The sequence below is a fragment of the Denticeps clupeoides genome, chromosome 16 (assembly GCF_900700375.1).
Source record: "Denticeps clupeoides chromosome 16, fDenClu1.1, whole genome shotgun sequence".
NCBI classification, from domain to species: domain Eukaryota; kingdom Metazoa; phylum Chordata; class Actinopteri; order Clupeiformes; family Denticipitidae; genus Denticeps; species Denticeps clupeoides.
The window spans coordinates 15870564-15889984 of record NC_041722.1 but is presented as its reverse complement, the minus strand read 5'-3'; the positions used below and the strand labels follow the sequence as shown (position 1 = coordinate 15889984).

Below are 19421 nucleotides of genomic sequence, written 5' to 3'. Positions count from 1 at the left end.
GTAAATTTGCCGCTAATCGCATGCACACTAGTCTGACAGGGCGCTACGCCACACCACAAAAAACAACAACGAGCGCCGACTCGTCCGGGATAACAAGGCCACACCCAACACCACCGATGTACACAGTGCAGCGCGGCGTCCAGTACCCACACCGTTCTTACTTTCAGACCGGACCTGTAACCTCGACTGGAGTTTTGTAAGACTTTGCGAATGAACGCAATCGCTGGTTCAATGCTATTAATCTGTATTAAGACAGAAAAGGCTGTTATTGGCTAACAACTTTCTTGCCTGTTAAAAGAAGCCTGGAGAAGAAAAAGAAACAATATATATTTGAGCCTGGGGTGCTATTTACATATATATTCAACACATTTTGCAGTGGTGGTTCACATAAGCAAGTTTATAGCAAAAGCCTTTGTAAGGAACTAAGGAAAAGTAGGGCTGCACAATTGTAACAAAATGACTGTTAATCATTATAAGATTGTAATTTATTTACTAATATGCATGTACTAGAACATGAACTAAAACTGCTAAATAATTTAGGAATAATGTAGTTTGAGTTCATGTTTGAACCATCAGGCATTTATTGAAGTTCAAGTAGTTATGAAGGTCTTTGTTGTAATTGATTCTTAATCGATCAACTGCGCAGCCCTAGTGTTAAAATTGCCTGATGGGAAATGAAGTTTTTTATCTTAACTGGTTTTGAGAGCTTCAGATCCCATTAGATGCAACACAGAACAGGAGCTTATACCATCTGGGGGTTACACCACAAAATTAATTCAACATTTTTTGTAATGCACTAATTTCACGTAACTGTAGACAACAGTTATTTCTAAGCTTTTTTTCTGAGAAACATGGCAATTCAGAGTCTTAAATATAACATTTCCTTGTCCGAGTTATCTAACCTAGTCTTATAATTACAATATATTAATTTAAATAATTCTTCTTACTAATTCAGATTGCCCAATGGGTGGGTGTGCTTTGTGGTATACCCTCCTGGACAATGGTAAGTTTGACAAATTGCACTGATTTCAGCCATGCTTCCAGGAAAAATGTGTCCCTTACACAGTACTCAAAAAATCAGTACAATCAAGCAAGTTCAGTTTCAAAAGCTGTTCTAATTGAGATGTGGACCCACAATGAATTGTACATATAAAGTCATTTCAAGAAAATAGTACAATTCCATGATATGCACCCACATATCACATTAGAACTTGTATTGTCTGGGTTAATCATATGATGCTGTTGGGGGGGGGGGGGGGGGGGGGGGGGGAACATGTTACTAAACAGGAAAAGCAGGAGAGCAGCTTAAGTCTTCTAGAGGGAGAGAAGACAAGGAGGAGAGAAAACAGGACGAAGAACGCAGAAGAAACAGATCAGCTTCAATGGGCCCACCTTCAGATCTAGATACTCCAGGTCCTTCTTCAGCTGCAGGTAAGTATCATCTGCCTTTGGATGGGGAATGGAAAGACAGGTCACATGACAGGAAGCTGCAATGCAGGCTGGTAGTGGTAGCCCCATGCCTGCACAGTGTTTGCACCTCTAGTTCACTGGAAGCGATTTGTGATTCAGTCAGCTGTGAGACTGGATATTCGCTATATACCTGCATACTTCACGAGATTAGACGTACAACCCAACTTCCATAATTTAGGGCCACGGCCATAACTCACGGTTAACAGAGGACCGTAATTAATTACATTAATGCTGTCAGCCACAAAAGCTTTTGAGAAACTTGTATAGTTTTCTTATGAAAATGATTGTTCCCGCATATTTTATCATTAATTCATTTAAAACAACGATGGAAGGCATGCATTCTATTAACAGCATACATCACAGACATTTTGCATCGATACTGTCTAAAATATTCACAAAACTTTATAAATATAGAGGCTATGAATGTAAACATTTCGCATTTGTATTGTGTATTGCATTCCAAAAGCAGCATGCGAAAAAAAAAAAAAGAAAAAGAGAGAAATTCTGCGGCCAGGACTGCAGGAGACATTGAACATGTGCTATCAGAACACGGCACAGGTTCATGTATCAACGCCTACAGTCCGAGCCGGTCACATCTACCCATGCCAGCAGGCAGCATGGCACCATAGGACACAAGATTCACGACAATCACGCAGATGAAGTGGGGGCTCAGCCAAAAAAAAGCAGGGGCCTCTGGAATCGACAGGAAAAGAAATGATGGGACGCATTCGCAGGCAAAGGATGGTGGGGCGGCTTTTGATGTCATGGCTACGGTGCCTGACCTGCAGGCTGTAACCTGAGAGGCCGTTGCTCTGCTGCTGGAGGTGGGCGAACGTGTCGTTGCGAACACTAGCCATCTGGGCCTGGTGCCTCCTGAGCTGGACCAGAAGCAGGGTCAGCTCTTCCGGCTGCAGGGTGGCGAATAAGCGCAGAAACAGCACTTAAGAACCTTGTCACCAGGGCGGCGACAGAGACGAATTTTGCCAACCACTCTGTCTTAGTTACTGTGGACCTTACAAACATATATGTGCATCTTGCAAAAATAGAAATAGACATTTTCTCACTGATAAACAATGTGCCGTATATACACAGATCGACCATAACATTAGCAACAAACACAGGGGCTACAATCTGCACCCGGCAGTGGGTGGGATCTATTAGAGAGCCTGTGAACATGTCGAGCCCCGTTAGACGGCAAAAGAGGTCCAGTGGAGTGCACGCCTGGACGTTTCAGGACTGCTTTGGTGGCAAAACGAGGGCCCCCTCAATATCAGTGTTAATGTTATGGCTGATCTGTGGGTCTTGTAAACACTTCAGACATGTCCATAATTACACTAAAGTTAGGTTCTTACCGTTTTCCCATGCAAGCTTGGGGCGCTGACTGTATGCGTGATGTAGCCCATGTTCGGCATTGATCGTCTCTCTATTTGTGCAGTCTGAGGGGTGGAATCAACAAAATGACATTAATGCTACTATATTTTTTTATTCAGCAAAATTATTTTGCATCAGTACTTGAAGAAACAAACCTTGGTGGAGGCTTATTGGTATATATTTTTACATGAGAAAGCACCACTAGATGGAGACGCTTGTCTGTTAAAGGTCTCATGACATATCTTGCGTGACGGAACTAAAAAATATACATTTGTGCTAATTCACATTTACATTTTACATTTACAGCATTTATCAGAAGCCCTTATCCAGAGCGACTTACAATCAGTAGTTACAGTAGTTACAGTGTCTTGAAGTGTCTTGCTCAGGGACACAATGGTAGTAAGTGGGGTTTGAACCTGGGTCTTCTGGTTCATAGGCGAGGGTGTTACCCACTAGGCTTCTACCACCTACCACCTAATTTTTACATCCAGTCACAGAGCAACTGCAATTCTTCGCTCATTTGGAAGCCATGACGGTACGTAGCGATGGTACGTAATGTTTTAGGGGAGCAGTAGGAAATAGGGGACCTTTAACATCAACTGTGCTGTCCTTCTAAATGTTGTTAATTTTAAAAACTAAACACTGCTTCCAATAAGCGGATCAATGATCAATATATTGACATTTGAAAGAGAAATTCCTTATGAATACCATGTTTTGCACAGGCCCTGCACTTTCTGTTAAGAACCCAAAGTTCCCAGTTTCGAGTTCAAGTTCAAAGTCGACCCAGAAGTCAGTTATGGAAGTTTTCGCACAAAACTAATGTTCATAATTGCACATTTCTCCAGCAGAGACTGCTGTTTATTTGCAGACAGAAGGTGTGCTTCTCATCTCAACTGCCACAGGGCTCGGAAGATTTGACAATTTTGCTTAACACACAAAATCGCTACAGCCCATCACTGGCCCTTAAAAGGCCTCCAAACAACAAGAGATTTAATTAACTACACATAAATTAGCACCAACCTGCTATCCTAAAATAACATTTGTTTGCTACCAGCAAGAGGAGCTGCATGTGTGCGTGTTTGCGCGATTATTCCCAGGGCTCTGTTTTTTGCTGCATAATAGGTTTTTCATTTAAATTTGAGATCAGAAGAAAGAGACCAGCGCTGATGTTTGAGATGGGGCCTGTTTATGGGGAGTTAAGAAGCCCTTTGGCAAGGAGCATCAACCACTAATAACACAGATGTTAATGATGTTTCGCAGAGGTCCGCTGAGCGCAACAGTACAAAAAAAAAAAAATGTAATTATAAATACATTTTTTTAAAAATTGCTCGCCAGCCAAAGTGGTGGATGCACCCAAAAGTCAACTACAGGCTAAACTGAATAAGGCCGGTTTTGTTTGGGGGGAGTTTCATGTTCCGCCAGTTCAGAGCGTTTCTTCTGTGTCCTCCCTAAGTGCTACATAATTAGTGACTTCGCACAAGTTCTGTGGGACGGGACTGCGTGTGACACTTCCTTTGCTCGAGCGCGTTTGTGAATGGGGAGTGTGTGTGATGGATGATGGGTGTGTGTGAGCACTGTGTGCGGAGTGTGTGCGGTTCACAGCAGAGGTTCTCATGTGGAGGGGGTTGTGGCGAACACACACACACACACACTTTCACTCACTGGGGCACCTGGAAAGCAGGCACAGGGCGTGGACTGTGTGACTGGCGTGGATGAAAGGCCAGATGAGGGGAAAGAGCAGTGCCGACGTTTCTCAGGCCCGGCTTCCCATGAGAGCTCCACTCGGCAACGGTCACTCTGCAGCGTGGCGCTCTGTCTCACCCCACTGTGAGAAGATCCCAGTCGGTGGTGTGTGAGAAACCCCACAAGACTGGCAATGACAGACAACACCTTCTCCCAGGGGGACAACTCCCATTAGGGAAAGTTGTGTTCTAAATATATTAAAAGTAAAAAAAAAAAAAAAAAAACTTAACTAAAATGGAATTTATTTGGTGGGTAGATCTAAGTATAGTGATCTCCCACAAACCCTTTCTGAATTTGCTATTCAGCAATGAATTTTTTATTATTTATTGCAGGCGCTGTTCATTTACTCAGACCCACTGCCAATATTGGGGCTGCAATTCATCGAGCATGTACACATTTGGACAGTGGACTGAAACGGGTGTTCTCCCGAACCAACATGGGGGATTCTCCGCACACACGGAGCCGTGACCCCCATAACCCCGCATTGGATGTGTGACGCCACAGTGCTGCTCGGTGTCCCATTTTGCTACCGTACAACATATACTGATCAAAACAATTTTTTGAAAAGCACAACGAAATGAGGGGGGAAAGGGAGTCAATGAAAAGGTGTCTGAGACAGAGAGTGTGTGAGAATAAGAAAAAAAAGTGAGACCGAGAGAGTGTGAACGAGTGTGGGTGACTGTGAGAGGGAGAGAATACAAAATGCTGCTGCATTAACAATTTGTGTGTGGAGAGCACCAGAATGAATGTTCTTAAACCATGAAATGACCAAATGGATGCATTGGACCAAATGGATGACAAAAATACATGGAATTTCTCTATAAATATGTACAGTCTACTAATATACAGTCCCTGATCTATTTTGTAGAAACACCTGCTATTAACCTCACTTTAAATCAATCAATTGGTGTTAGAAATAGCTCGTATGCAAAGCTAAAACCCTACCAAATGATGTTTAATGCATTGAAATGAATTAGTTTCACTGAAAAAAGATTTATCATTTAATCAAGACAGAAAGGTCAGATTTTGGCAGGACAAAAGTTTTGTTGCCTATACAGAAATTGAACAAATTTACTGCAAATGCAAAAATATGTCAGTAGTGGTGCTGTGAGATCCAAATTTAATATCTTGTATGACTTCCATGTGCTTGAAGGACTGCATCCATTCTGTTTCGCAAGGATTCATACAATTTATTGATGAAGTCATCAGGAATAGCGAAGAAAGCAGTCTTGCATGCCTCCCAGAGTTCATCAATATTCTTTGGTTTCGTCTTCCATGCTTCCTCTTTCATCCAACCCCACACATGCTCAATGATGTTCATGTCTGGTGACTGGGCTGGCCAATCCTGGAGCATCTTGATCTTCTTCACCTTGAGGAACTTTGATGTGGAGATGGAAGTATGTGATGGAGCACCATCCTGCTGCAGAATTTGGCCTCTTTTATGGTTGGGAATATAAAAGGTAGCTAAGATTTCTTGGTATTTCAGACTATTGATGTTGCCTTCCACCCTGCAGATCTCTCGCACACCCCCATACTGGATGAAACCCCAGACCATGTTTTTTCTGCCACTGTTTTCTGGGTGAATCTCAGATCAACACGAGCTCCAGTAGGTCTCCTGCAATATTTACGGCGACTGTGGTGTAATTCAACAGAAAATTTGTCGGAAAATTCTACCTTCTGCCACTTTTCCAGCATCCATCCTATTAGCAGGCCGTGGGCCTTGGCAAATGCCACACGGTTTTTAAATTGTCTTTTGTTTAGTGCTGGCTTCTGGGCACTGATTCCACCATGGAGGCCATTTCGAGACATAATCCGACAAACTGTTCTGGTTGACACAGGGACTTCAGGTGACCAGGTCTCGCGGAGCTCTGCTGCAGTGGAAAATGCGCTGGCCTTGGATTTTTGAGCCAACAAACGTTCCTCTAGAGCAGTTGTCTTGCGGGGTCTGCCTGACCTGGTCTTGTCAAAAACGTCTCCAGTCTCTTCAAATCTTTTATTTTAATCCTCTATACTTGATGCTGAGACACATTGAAGGTGTCTTCCACATCAGCAGTGGATCTGGTCTTCAGCCTCTTAATAACCAACACTTTGATCTGAAGGTCTAGTGTACTGGGGTTCTTTTTTTACACACCTGAGACCCTGAGACCTAATTGATCCATTATTAGTCACATGTGAAGCTCATATGACAAGGCGACAACACTTATGTCTTTGCCAAAATTGACTCGATGGGCTTTACCAGCTTTGAATATTAAAATACTTTTTGACAGTTTCGTTTTGCACTGAAACATTATTACAAAAGTTGTTGGGAATAAAATGAGCCAATCTTGATTAGAAATATATTTCAGCGGCACTTGAGGTCAATTTGTACACAAGCCACAAGACTTTTGTCAGGGACAAAATACTAGTAATACTAATAATAATCATATTTGAATGAAAAATATGACTTTGTTGGTTAGTGAGGTTAAGCTTTGGGGGTACAGGTAGGCAATAATAGAGGCAGTTCAATTACAAATGTAATTGAAATGTGTGAAGTGTGACGGTACCTTCGAGATCTGAGGGCAGGCGCGTCGTGGAGAACAGGCCATTGGAAGCTCTGACGAGGGCACCTCGTCCAGCGGACGCACCGTCACCCTGTCGGCCGGGGTGTGTGGCCGGCGTGGGGACAGTGACTTGGAGGGGGGCCCCGGTGGGGGAATGTCACAGGGGGACGGGGGCACCGAGATGGAGCGGGGCACCTCCAGGGCCATGCGGAACGCTGACGCGTCCACGTAGTCCGGCCCGGAGTAGATGGGCGCGGTGGGGCTGCCGTGCCGGAACTGCTGCCGCTGCTGCCATTCGTACAGCTGCCACACCATCCCCTCGCGGTTGGCCAGCCGCTCGTCTGTGGACATCCGGAAGTGGCTGAGGCGGTCCTGGGCGTACTTATAGTCGCTGGGCAGGTTGCGGGGGATGGGAGGGGAGCCCCCGAGGGACGGGTGCCGGATGGTCTTTGGCAGCGACTGGTAGGCTTCCACGAGGACAGCTTTCGGCTGCAGAGGGGGGGTTCGGCGCGGCAGTGTGTACTCGGAGGACGGGTGGCTGAGGGGATAAAGGCAGGTCCATCACTTTCAGTTTTCAGAAAGCCTTGACTGCTGAATAAATGCACATGGGACTTGAAACTTTAACACCCCCCTGTCAAACTGTCAGACAAACTTTGGCTTCATAATGTAAAAAAGAAAAAAGATACACAATTCACATCATGAATAATAAATTGGCATGTTATCATAAAAAATTCTGAATTATGGCAGCGACTCAAACAGGAGCTTGAAAAATTCCAGAATGTTTTGGATCCCCCGTTGCAGCTTTTATGGAAGGGGGGCGTGAAAAGTCAGAGCTGCAGACCGAAGTCTGCAAGAAACTGACTCCAAATATTTAAGGCCGGCTAGAAAGCCCTTTAAAAATCAATGTGCACCTCTGCTGAGGATTTAATGTTACAATTACTGGAGATTTTAGCCTTGAACACCAAAAAACTGATACCTTGAACACCAACCTTCAGCAGAAATAAATAAGCAGGACACACAGCTTTAACTATGTTTGGAATATGTAACATTATATTTTATTAAATTTTAAGCACTTTTATGTTCTGTGTAAACACAGCAAGCACTGTGCAAAATACTCAGATCATCCACAACATTAAAACCACCTGCCTAATATAGCAGTTCTGTCATATGCCTATAAAAAAGCTCAAGAACCAGACTCCACATGCACTGCCCTCCATGATTATTGGCACCCCAGGGAAATATGTGTTAAAAGCCTTCAAATAAATTCAATTGTTATTGCAGAAGCTTACTCTAACACTGAAAATTGTAGAAAAAAAATTACATTCAATTTAACTATGACTAACAACGTAGATATAACATATGAATAATTTTCATACAATCAATAGTTTTACAATTATTGGTACACCAAACAATGCCTAGGAAATAAATGTATTTTAAGTATTTCTGTCATTTCTACAGTAGTTTACAAAGTTGATCAGACCACCTAGAAGCATTTAATTAGAATTTCATCACTTCCTGTTTCCCTGGGGTATAAATAAGACGTGACACAGAGGCCATTTCTCTTATCCACTCTTCAATGTGGGAACACACCATTCAAGTAAGGCAGTTGTGTGTCGACCTTCACTAGTTTATTTCGCCTCCACACACAAAGATGAGGATGGTAAGAGAAACAAAAAGTTCTCCAAAGCTGACTTTTAAAGGACTGCAACAAATGGAAGCCTCTTGGGGGTCACAAAGTCTCCAAAACAACCATCATGCAATCAAGATGTTTGGGAGGCATGCACGGAAAAAACATTTCTCACAATCATAAATGCAAACGTATGGAGTTTGCTAAGCGGAACTGGGGCTTCAACTGGGACCGTGTGCTTTGGTCAAATGAGACCACACAAAGATGAGTATGCAAAAAAGCACCTCATGGCCACTGTGAAGTATGGGGGAGGATCGGTGATGCTGTGGTTCCCTGGGAACCCTTTTAGGGTGCAAAGCATCATGATTGCTTTGAAATACCAGGACATTTTAAAGCAAAGTCTGGTGGCCTCTGCTCAAAAGCTGAAGACGAATCTTGAAGATGAAGCAAGATAATGACCCACAAAATACAGAGAAATGGTTCACCAGACACAGAATGAAGCTCAGTCCCCAGACCTCGACCCCATTGAAAACCTGCGGAGTGAGCTGAAGAGGAGAGTGCAGAGGAGAGGAACAAGGTTGCTGGATGATTGATTGTTCAGAGAGGTTGTTCAAAGAGGAATGGTCGAAGATCCCTCTCTCTGTATTCTACCATGTTGTAAAAACATTATAGCACAAGATTAGGTGCTGTTTGTTGGCAAAAGGGGGTTGTACAAAGTATTAACATCAGGGCCGCTAATAATTGTGGCACACGTGATTGATGTAAAATAACTATTTCTTAATGTAGGATATTTCCCACTGAATAAATGCACTTGAATTAAAGGTTGGATTTTCCTCTTTTTTTCATTGTGGTCCTATATTTAGAACAAATGTGAATTTATCAGAGGCTAAAGAACACATCTTAACCAGGGGTGTCAATAATTATGGAGGGCAGTGTATGGTACCAAGACAACAGCAGCAGTCCTGTTAGTTCTGAGGTGGGGCTTCCATGCATTTTATGCAAGTGCTGTGCATTATTTCTGCACTGTACAATTGAAACATGAAAAGGAAAAGGAACTCTGTTCAAAAGTGTGGGCAGTCCAATAAATCTGAGCATTTACCAAGGTTAAAACCAAACCTGAATTCTCAAACTTAAGCACCAGCTTAATGAAGGAAAGAAACTCTAATCTTTCTTACAATATTAAAGAAATGTGCATTTTTTATTGGAAGTGTTTTTACCAAACTTATTACACAGATTGGTGTTGGGACTGATTGGTGTGTATCCAAATTTCATAATTATTCTGTGCACTAGTATTCACAGCAGTGCTTGCTGGCTTGGGACGTTTCTGCCTTTTCAACCAGCAGAGGGCGCAATTACACAACAAACTATTTACTATGTAGACAGCTGTAAAGCATGAGACCTTCTGTAAATGACCAGATTTTTTTTTATTGTTTTCATATTGTAACCTTTTATTATAAACTTTAATTTTTTCTTCTTTATATATATATATATATATATATATATATATATATATATAGAGAGAGAGAGAGAGAGAGAGAGAGAGAGAGAGAGAGAGAGAGAGAGAGAGAGAGGGGGGGGGGGGGGTTGTTTTACATGGCTTGTTTTGGTTTGTGAGACGTCTACCACAAAAGCTGCTAAATTAACTCTGTGTAACATGACAGATATGCATTTGAAGTCCAGATATTTTAATGTATATTATTCTCAAACTATAGCAACAATTATTTATTTGAGAAATATAGAAATTATATTTACTCATCACTCTTTGTTTCGGTTTACAACTTGGCAGGAAAACATTTCTGGCCCAGTTTCCATATACATTACCCAGAATTTGGTATAATGAATCTACATGAGGCCGCTCATTATTATGTTAATTAATTCCTATAATTATTCAAATTTACATATTCATTTCAGCCCGCAGCATGTGAGGTTTGTGCTACAAAGCGAGAGTCTTGCTGACCTTTTAGGATCTCCTTTTTGCACCTTGACCCAATGCTCCACCTGAGCCAGCGCTGTCTGCCTCTGCACGTGTTTCTCTGTGTCGGTGCGGGGCACCAGGCCCCGCTTGTACACCACATTCCCGTTCTGGTCGGAGGGCGGGGCTCCAAGAGGGAGCCCGTTCCTGTGCACAGGGAGGGTGGAGGAGGGTCTCGAGGGAGCTGCAGACTCGATGGAGAGGCCATCCACTTCCACCTCCATATGCGCCTGGACAACTTCCCGGCCTGACCCCTCCGCTCTCTCTGATTGGCGGACACCTTCGGGCTGGGAGGAGCTCTTGCCGCAGCTGTTGATGTGATTGGTTTGCGGGACGCCGTGCTGCTCAATTTTGTCTGGCCTCTCCACCTCCCTGTTGGTTGGAGGAGAAGAGACGGATCATCAAACCAGGAGCAAGAGACATGACCCGTTCCCCGAGAGTGTGGCGTCCATCGCTGGTCAGCAGTCGGCTCAGATCAAATTTTAATTAATCTCGCTCTGACTAATGACTTCCCATGTTCCCTCCCTACATTCTCTACTCCTGTTCCACAACACACGCGAGACCAAGGGACGCTGAGGCATTTGGCTGAGCCGGAGATTCTCCGCACGGAATCGCTCCACTCCGGCAGCAGTGAGAGGCCTATATAAAAAAAAAAAGGGCCAATTCATTAAAAGTCATTACAGAAAAGGACAGACGGTCTGTTGGGAGTCTCTCAGCCAGACACACACCAACGCGCTGACATTTTTTTTCTTAAATTCTACTAAAATCCCAAGGTGGCTCATCCTTCCTCAAACTCCACTGATTAATATCCTCCACCCACGGAGAAATTAATGGAGCTGCTGTAACATCTATGTGTAGTTATATGGTTGCGTGATTTTTCAATATCAGCCATTAATCCAATATCAGACGCATCTTTGTGAATCACGGCAATTTTTCCAATCAAGTCTGACAGGCCGGCATGCCTGCGAAGGAGATATTACAGAAGGACATTAAAATTCAGGAGTAGGAGCGTTTTCAATAAGCCGTTACGTGAAAGCGTCCCTATAAATCATGTTCACTGCTAGACCTTAGTAGTGTGTTGCCATTATTTCACGGCAAAACATCACTGCTAAACGGAGAATATGAAGTTTCATGAACAATATTTCATTTTCAGATGGGTCACTACATCATAGTGAGGCTCTTTTCAGTGTGCATCAGTTGTTTTTGACAAGTTTTGAGAAGAATAGATTAGATTGGAAGGCAGGTCTTGGACAAGGTTTCAGCAGCAAGGTTTCACTCACTCACTCCTTTCTTTCTACTCAGGGTCATGGGTGCCAGAGCCAATCCTGGGACAAACACACCATTCACTCACACACTCATACCTATGGACAATATACACAATCACCAGTCCATGCCTTTGGATGGCAGGAGGAAACCGGAGAACCCAGAAGAAATCCACGCAAACACAGCAAGGACATGTAAACTCCACAGAAACAGCCACATTGACTTCCTTTCTTTTTTTTAGAGCTTAAACTAGGAGGTATCAGCCTCACTGTGTCATAACCAGTCGGCACAGTTTACATTAGTGGCCAACAGTTACTGGTTTGTGGTTTCAGTGTGATCAATATAAAAGTTGTTGTTTTTTTTTTTACCTGAAAATTAATTTAACTAATCTTAATGCAATTCACGTTGGCTTCATAATCCAAACGATTGTACAGACGTGTCAAATTATATTGAGATATTTTAAATATTATTTCCAACTCACGACCCACCCAGTCCTGTGTTTCCAGACCTCCTTCAGCTATATCATATGGCCAATCATCAATCAATAACCACATGTGACGACTGAAAACAAGATTTGAGGTCCAGAGGAAGACCTGCTATGTAGACAATCAACCTCAAGATGGCACTAACGTGTAAAAAATACATGAAAACAAGAACTGCGGAATAAAGGAGAGGGCTGACACATGATCAGCAGTATCTGCCAATGGTGGTACAGCACAACAGCTACTGCACTGTCCTGTCCAGGCTGATCCGCGAACAACAATTAATTTCAGAATTGAATTAAGGTGAGAGGAAACGGTCACGCATCCCAGGCTGTGTCTGCGAACGAAACGCGCCGCCTGCTTGATATGCGGCGACGATGCCCACGGGGAGGCTGAGTGGAGGCTCTGCTGGCTCGGCCCCAGGCTGTTGCTGAGCTCGGGTGTTTGGACTTCACTCAGCTGGCTACAGATGCCGGCAGCCTGCCGCAGTGTACCCAATACCATGGTACCGCAGAGCTTACCAGGCCCATGATGCCAAAAACAACATAAACGTAAAATACCCACACAATATACGTGTGTGAACAGAACAGAAACCACCCAGGAGAAAAGGAAGTTTCATTGCAGAGACGCAATGCAGATGCAGAAGTCAGACTACCTGCAAGGGCTGCGCAGAATCTTCACAAAAAAAAAATCGATACAATATCTGATCATGGTCAGGGTTGGAACTGCAGGGGCAACAGAGACTACAACCTGAAGAGCCGAATGGTTCTAAAATGCATGAAGAACGTAGTACAAGTAACCTATCATGTCATAATTCTTTCAGAGTCTGAGCCACTAAACAGGCACCACCACCTGTGGAAATTTAAGACACCACAAGGGGAAGTTAAAGCAATAAAATTCCCCTCTCTGTCTATCAGGTTGCCTCTCTGAGATTAATTAAAGCCTTTCTTCAAACCATCCAGAACCGTGGAGAACGTCTGGCCTCACCACAAATCCTGAAGGGCTTTCGAAAAGCACTTTATAAAAAGTAAACCTTATTAGATTTCATAGTTTGCTGACCAGTTGCTTTCATTGAGCTTCCCCCTTGAAATCAGTGCAACTGTGAAGAGGAAAGGGTTTTCTAGACAGTAAAATGGCCAGGAATGTAAATCACCCCTCCCATAAAGCTGACTTTGCAGTTACCAGTGGTGCATGCAAGCATTCTGTGTGTTACATCTTCACAGTATAGTGTCCCCACTCCATCACAGATGAGCGTTAACATAAGTGTTTACACTTTAAGTTATTACATTATTTATCTGAATACAAGTAGTGGGAAATATGCTGATCAGACTATTCACACCAACTGAATTAATAAAATATGCCCAACCAAAAAGTAAATGTGTAACACGGTGTAGGTACCAGGAAAACAATACGGCTTGCTGGTCAAAAATACCTAAAGTCCAAAAATTAGAATCTGTTTCATATGTTTTGTACATTCAGCCATATTTTTCTACAGCTCCTTCTCTAAATGCTGAGTTATTTTATGACAATTTTTTCCAGTTGGCTTATGTTAAGTCTGGAACTGCGGAACTGTGGTTTGGAGACCACAAGGGGGCGACATAAAATTGTTAAATGCCCAACAAACTTGACTTATAAAACACTGAATAGACATATCACCTAACTACACATATTTGGTTTTCAATCTGGATAAATTTTACAATCTGGATAATTTTCTGACTGTTGATGCATGAAAGTTTTTCAAATGTCTGTTGATAAATGTCCCTTCACTTGGCGTTATTCTCAAAATAAGACCATACAATTCGTATCTACGTGTCGAATGCATGTCCTGACCTTGTGACCCCATGGCTCTGCATCAGAGCAGCCTGGTTCATGGCTTTTATCCATCCGTTCATGTCCTCCTGGGTGTCGGCGCTGAAGTAGTACGTCCTCATGCCGCCGTGCTCGGCCTGCGAGCCAATCACAGAGTTCTTATTGTAAATGTAGGAGCGCATCCCTGTGTGCGTGGCCTGTGGAGAGAGGAAAAAAGGCGGGGACGTGAGAGCGAGCGAGCGAGCGAGTGAGTGAGCGCACGCAACCAAGGGGTCGACTCGGATCCGACGCCGTCACACGTCCTGCGTCACAAAGCCCCCCTTCCTCTTCCCACTTCCAGTCTCATTCATATTCAGTACAGCCTCCGGACTAGTTTTGACATCAACAAGCTGCAGTGCAGCTATGCTGTTTTTGTATTGCACATGTTAGGAAAAGTTGAGACGTGGCAAAAAAAACGGCGCTTGCAACTGTTTGACCGAAGCATCCATTATATTGTGTAAGCTTCATTAAGTACGGTGCAGCACATTCAGTGCATTCGATGTGCAACGATCAGAGAGGGAGACTTTCCATGCAGGAAACCGCTCAATCCTTCCTGCTAATTGCAAAAAGAAGGCAATTAGTATGCCGAAAAACAAAGCCAATTCTTCCTAAAATATATTTTATAAGTTGCTCATGCAAGGTTTGTGGTTCAGGCATCACTGCTTCATTTCTTCCAAAACCCTTTATCTTTCGTCGAATAACACTGCGAGCACAACCCCAAAATCGTGCCTTAAATGCACGGAAGCGAAATGCACCGACCGGCCCGGAACGAGTAGGAGAAGCACAACGCTGTAAACCGAACCAGCTGCAGCAACAGAGGACAAGCGCACATCTATTACTAACGCAGACACACAGAACAGGGAGCTCGTACCCAGGACCCCCCTGCTGCTGGCCTCACCCTGCCGCCCTGCCAAACCCAGGGGCCGCTGGGCCTAATCTGCCCCATTCCGGCGGGGAACATGAGATCTGACGAGACCGACCAGTGGACTAATCGCAGCCCCAGCTCGGCGCTTTACATCGTCCCGGTCCCACGCGACGTGTGTTGTGTCGGCCAGCTCCACCCAAACTGGGGCCGTTGACCTCTCCTTAGCCCAGTTTGACCCCCAGCATAGTGGCACGCAGTGTCAATAATAGCCCACTGCCAGTTAAATATCAGCTCTGCGCGGGCTAGGCTCACCGTTATCCACTGTAGCCTGTGAGGTGTTTTATAGGAGCGCTGTGGCCTGTGGAAGTGACAATGGCTGTTTGGACAAGGCACAGTCCCGCTAATCTGGTGCAGCAGCTCCGGCGAGGGCACAGCTGAGGCGTTCAGAGGAAAGCGCTGAGTGGACGTGCGGGGGGGGGGGGCATGGAGCGGCGCACAATCACACACACACACACACACAAGAATACACACAGTACACTACGCACACAGATTTTTCACACACGGGGACACGACGCAAGTACATATGCGTGCAGATAATCTCCAGCATACACGCTAATGCACAGATGCAGCCCACAAACAACACAGATTTACACACACAACAACAATGACACCAACATTTATATTTTATTTAGCCCAAAATCACACACACACACACACACACACACACACCATACACAGACACATAGACTAATGCACACAGGCGTGGGTGTGCATATTTTTTTCTTTATATTTTCCCCCCTAATGAATTTGTTTTGTAGAATTATAGGTTGCATATAGGAAACGTTTTGAAATTATTTATTGATGGTAACAGAAACACACACACACACACACCACTGACACCAGAGCTTTTCCCCTGCCCTTAATGCAGACACACTGGCGCACACACACTGCAGATCTCTATAAACACTAGATCTATGGGACACATCCCCAACGTTCCCAAGCAAACACACTCAACAAGGATTTAAATGGGGAAACGAAAGAGTCTGGTCGCTTACAGACACTGCCACAAAGGGAACGATGTCCAAACTAGTGATGCTAGCGAGTAGCAGCCTGTGCTCCAACATTGATGTACTCACAGGTGTCCTTGTCCCAAAAACTCGCAGTTGTTGCACTTGTCAGGCCAGGAAATAAAGTGCTTGGTTTCCTTGATCTGTCCCAGCATGCTGTGAAGGAGCCTCGCTGCCGCAGCAACACGCCACCGAATAGAAACGGACTCCCTCGCCAATGTCAAGTGATCAAAAGGACGACAAAGGCCCCTCAGTGAAGTGGGCAGAACGGAACCCGTCAACAGAGACTAACCATTCCGGCATTCTGGAACAGCAGAGCATTATCTGCAGCCCGGCTATTTTTAAGGTGCTCACAAGATAAGATTTGCGCTCATTGTACCACACAGCATGATTTCATTGTCTGGCCTGTCTGTGCTGAGAACGGAGCTAAATATAGCTTTCTTTGTAAGAAGTCTGTGGCCAGTCTACACCGTTCCTCGTTCCTCTGATAGTCCCGAACAGTTCACATTTACTAGCAGGACATAGAAATACACTATTCATACAAATAGAATGCACACATGCTCAATAAGTGAAAACTGAAGATTTCTTTGTTCCCTTCTTTTCAATTTGTATTCTATTTAAGGGCTCAGTTCAACGATGACCAATCATAATGATGGCAGTGAGCATGTGAAAAGCCTATAGATGCTTATGGAGACATGTGGAAAGATGATCGGGGTGAGAACAACTGGTGCCATGAAACATTGCAATGCCAGGGCTTGCAAGTGGGCAGGGCTCTACATTTCTACGAAGGGACCAAACAGATGAGTGGTCAGGAGGTGACGTTGTAGTCCAGTTTCAATTTGGGGATACATTTCAATTTAACTCATGTTGAATACTGTTCTTTATAATCAATAGTCTTTCCATTTTGAGTGGAGCACACCAACATCACCTATACCTGGGGTCCGTTTAGGGCATGCAAACGTGCTGTAAAACCGCTGAGGCGCATTCCCCCAAAAATGCGCATTTTCAGCAGAAGAGTGCGGGAGAGGTGTGCTGAGGATGATGATGGGGATGAGGGTGGTCCTGGGATGATGGTGAGGTGTGGTAAAATACCTATTCATGCAAGAGGGTGCCTGAGAGTCTCAGGAAAGGCCTCCGGACGGAATGGACGCGCTCCGACAGTGCACACACCAGGTCGCATGGGGAAGCAATCGGCCAATAGGAATGAGAGAAACAGAGTGAGTTGAACGAACAGGTGGAGGAAGGCCGCTGGCTCACTCAAAATAAATGAGAGAAAGAGAAAAGAGAAAGTTAATGATCACTGCCTGTATGTCAATGGTTATCTGCTGGACCTTCGCCAGCTCTGAGGCTGGTAATAAATAACTTTCAAACTGCCGGTACAAACCAGAGACACCAAGTCAACAAAAAGTAAGGAGAAAACAAAGGGAATCAGCACACACACGATGGTTAGAAGTAAGGTGCCAGGGCTTGGCTTCATCTTTTGCTCACTTTTTTAACTTTAGCAGTTAAAAAGAGACAAAATTAATGATAATTTTACAGTGCATTACAAATCAGGCAGTTTAATCCCAGCTACTGGGGACGCATGTGACAGTGTTTCTTGGTGCCAGTCCCAAGCCAAATCCAAATCTTTGTGTGGACAACCAGACCAGTTGATCCACTGTTGTCACCCCTAACAGGAGAACCCGAAGGGAAAAATCTGACAGTTTAAGAGACGCAGGGCACCACCTTCAAACTGGCGCTAAGCGCGGCAATGCTATAAGAGAAGCTATCATTGAAGATCACGCTCTGGATGGGGCGGTAGTAGCCTAGTGGGTAACACACTTGCCTATGAACCAGAAGACCCAGGTTCAAATCCCACTTACTACCATTGTGTCCCTGAGCAAGACACTTAACCCTAAGTTGCTCCAGGGGGACTGTCCCTGTAACTACTGATTGTAAGTCGCTCTGGATAAGGGCGTCTCATAAATGCTGTAAATGTAAATGTAAATGGATGAAAAGATATTTACATAAAATGGGTAGATAGTTTGTCCTCTTTGCCATACAGATCACTATGAATACATTTATGATTTCATTGAAATCCTAAGTATGCTTTTGCTTGCCTTGAATCCCTGAGTCCCCAGTTTGAATCCCCGAACCGCCACGGTGCCACTGAGGTGCCACTGAGCAAAGCACCGTCCCCACACGCTGCTCCCCAGGGGGCGCCTGTCATGGCTGCCCACTGCTCACCAAGGGCGATGGTTAAAAGCAGAGGACACGTTTCATTCTGTCACCATGTGCTGTGCTGCAGTGTTTCACTATGACTATCACTTCACTTCAAATAAGCCATATGCTTAGCGTGTTGTGCAGCAGATTGGAAATAGTGGCCACAGTCCGAAAAAGAGAATTTGTCGTAATCAGACCGAAACTCAACAGCGCTATTAATATACGCTCGAAACAAATCACGGAATTTGAATCATTGCTGCTAATGTATCTCATTTTTTTAAAATAAATAAACTACATAGAATCCTAAACAATACTTTGTGCATGAATGCATTGAATAAAAAAAAAAAACGTGGATATGCTTGGCTTGGTTGTGTGAATATGAATAGTTTTTCTGTTACTACCCACTGTTGAACCCCATCACCTCTCATTGCTCCGTACCAAACAGGAAAGTCAGACTTCAACTTACTCCACCTTCAGGGGATCTTATTAGTCTTTATTGTGTATTCTGTGTATCTGGAGTAAAAAGGGTGTTGACAGGTCGGAAAACAAGGCCAGCACGCATACAGACAAACACTCAAGGGGGAGTGAAACTAAAAAAAAAAAAACGCTAAACCCCCTCCGGATACGGCTTCAAATACTCTGCGTGGCACTGCTGACAGGGCACGAACCTGGCATGTAACCAACAGGAAGTGGAATACAGTAACCGCCCTGGATTCAGGAGGAAGCCGCGCCGCCTTTAATGGGTGACACAGACCCGGCTTAGATCAGCTTCCACGCCACCTGTGCCACCTCCTGACGTCACATGAGCCGAAATGGATGAATTGGGGGACTGAAATGCCCACCCACCGAACCTAGAAACTATCATGCTCTTACGCCGGCCCAGGGAAACAGGAGGTGTGAACAGAACAGGGGCTCTGCTGGTTGTAGTGGCCTAGTGGGTAACACACTCGCATATGAACCAGAAGACCCAG

The 19421-nt window shown here is 44.3% G+C and overlaps 1 protein-coding gene across 19 annotated transcripts in view; it reads right to left on the bottom strand.

Moving 5' to 3' along the window:
- LOC114765607 (pleckstrin homology domain-containing family A member 7-like) overlaps nucleotides 1-19421 on the bottom strand; it is a 93510-nt gene that overhangs the window by 17585 nt on the left and 56504 nt on the right. For 9 of the 19 annotated variants that reach the window (XM_028955821.1, XM_028955824.1, XM_028955819.1 and 6 more), the window contains 7 exons: nucleotides 14299-14474; nucleotides 10709-11095; nucleotides 7128-7662; nucleotides 2823-2906; nucleotides 2253-2378; nucleotides 1393-1446; nucleotides 162-242 (listed from right to left, as the gene is read on the bottom strand). In XM_028955821.1, the coding sequence (XP_028811654.1) occupies nucleotides 162-242; nucleotides 1393-1446; nucleotides 2253-2378; nucleotides 2823-2906; nucleotides 7128-7662; nucleotides 10709-11095; nucleotides 14299-14474 (1443 nt within the window). Of the gene's footprint in view, nucleotides 1-161; nucleotides 243-1392; nucleotides 1447-2252; nucleotides 2379-2822; nucleotides 2907-7127; nucleotides 7663-10708; nucleotides 11096-14298; nucleotides 14475-17340; nucleotides 19007-19421 lie in introns of those variants that run through there. The other 10 variants (XM_028955827.1, XM_028955823.1, XM_028955829.1 and 7 more) reach the window with 8 other exon arrangements.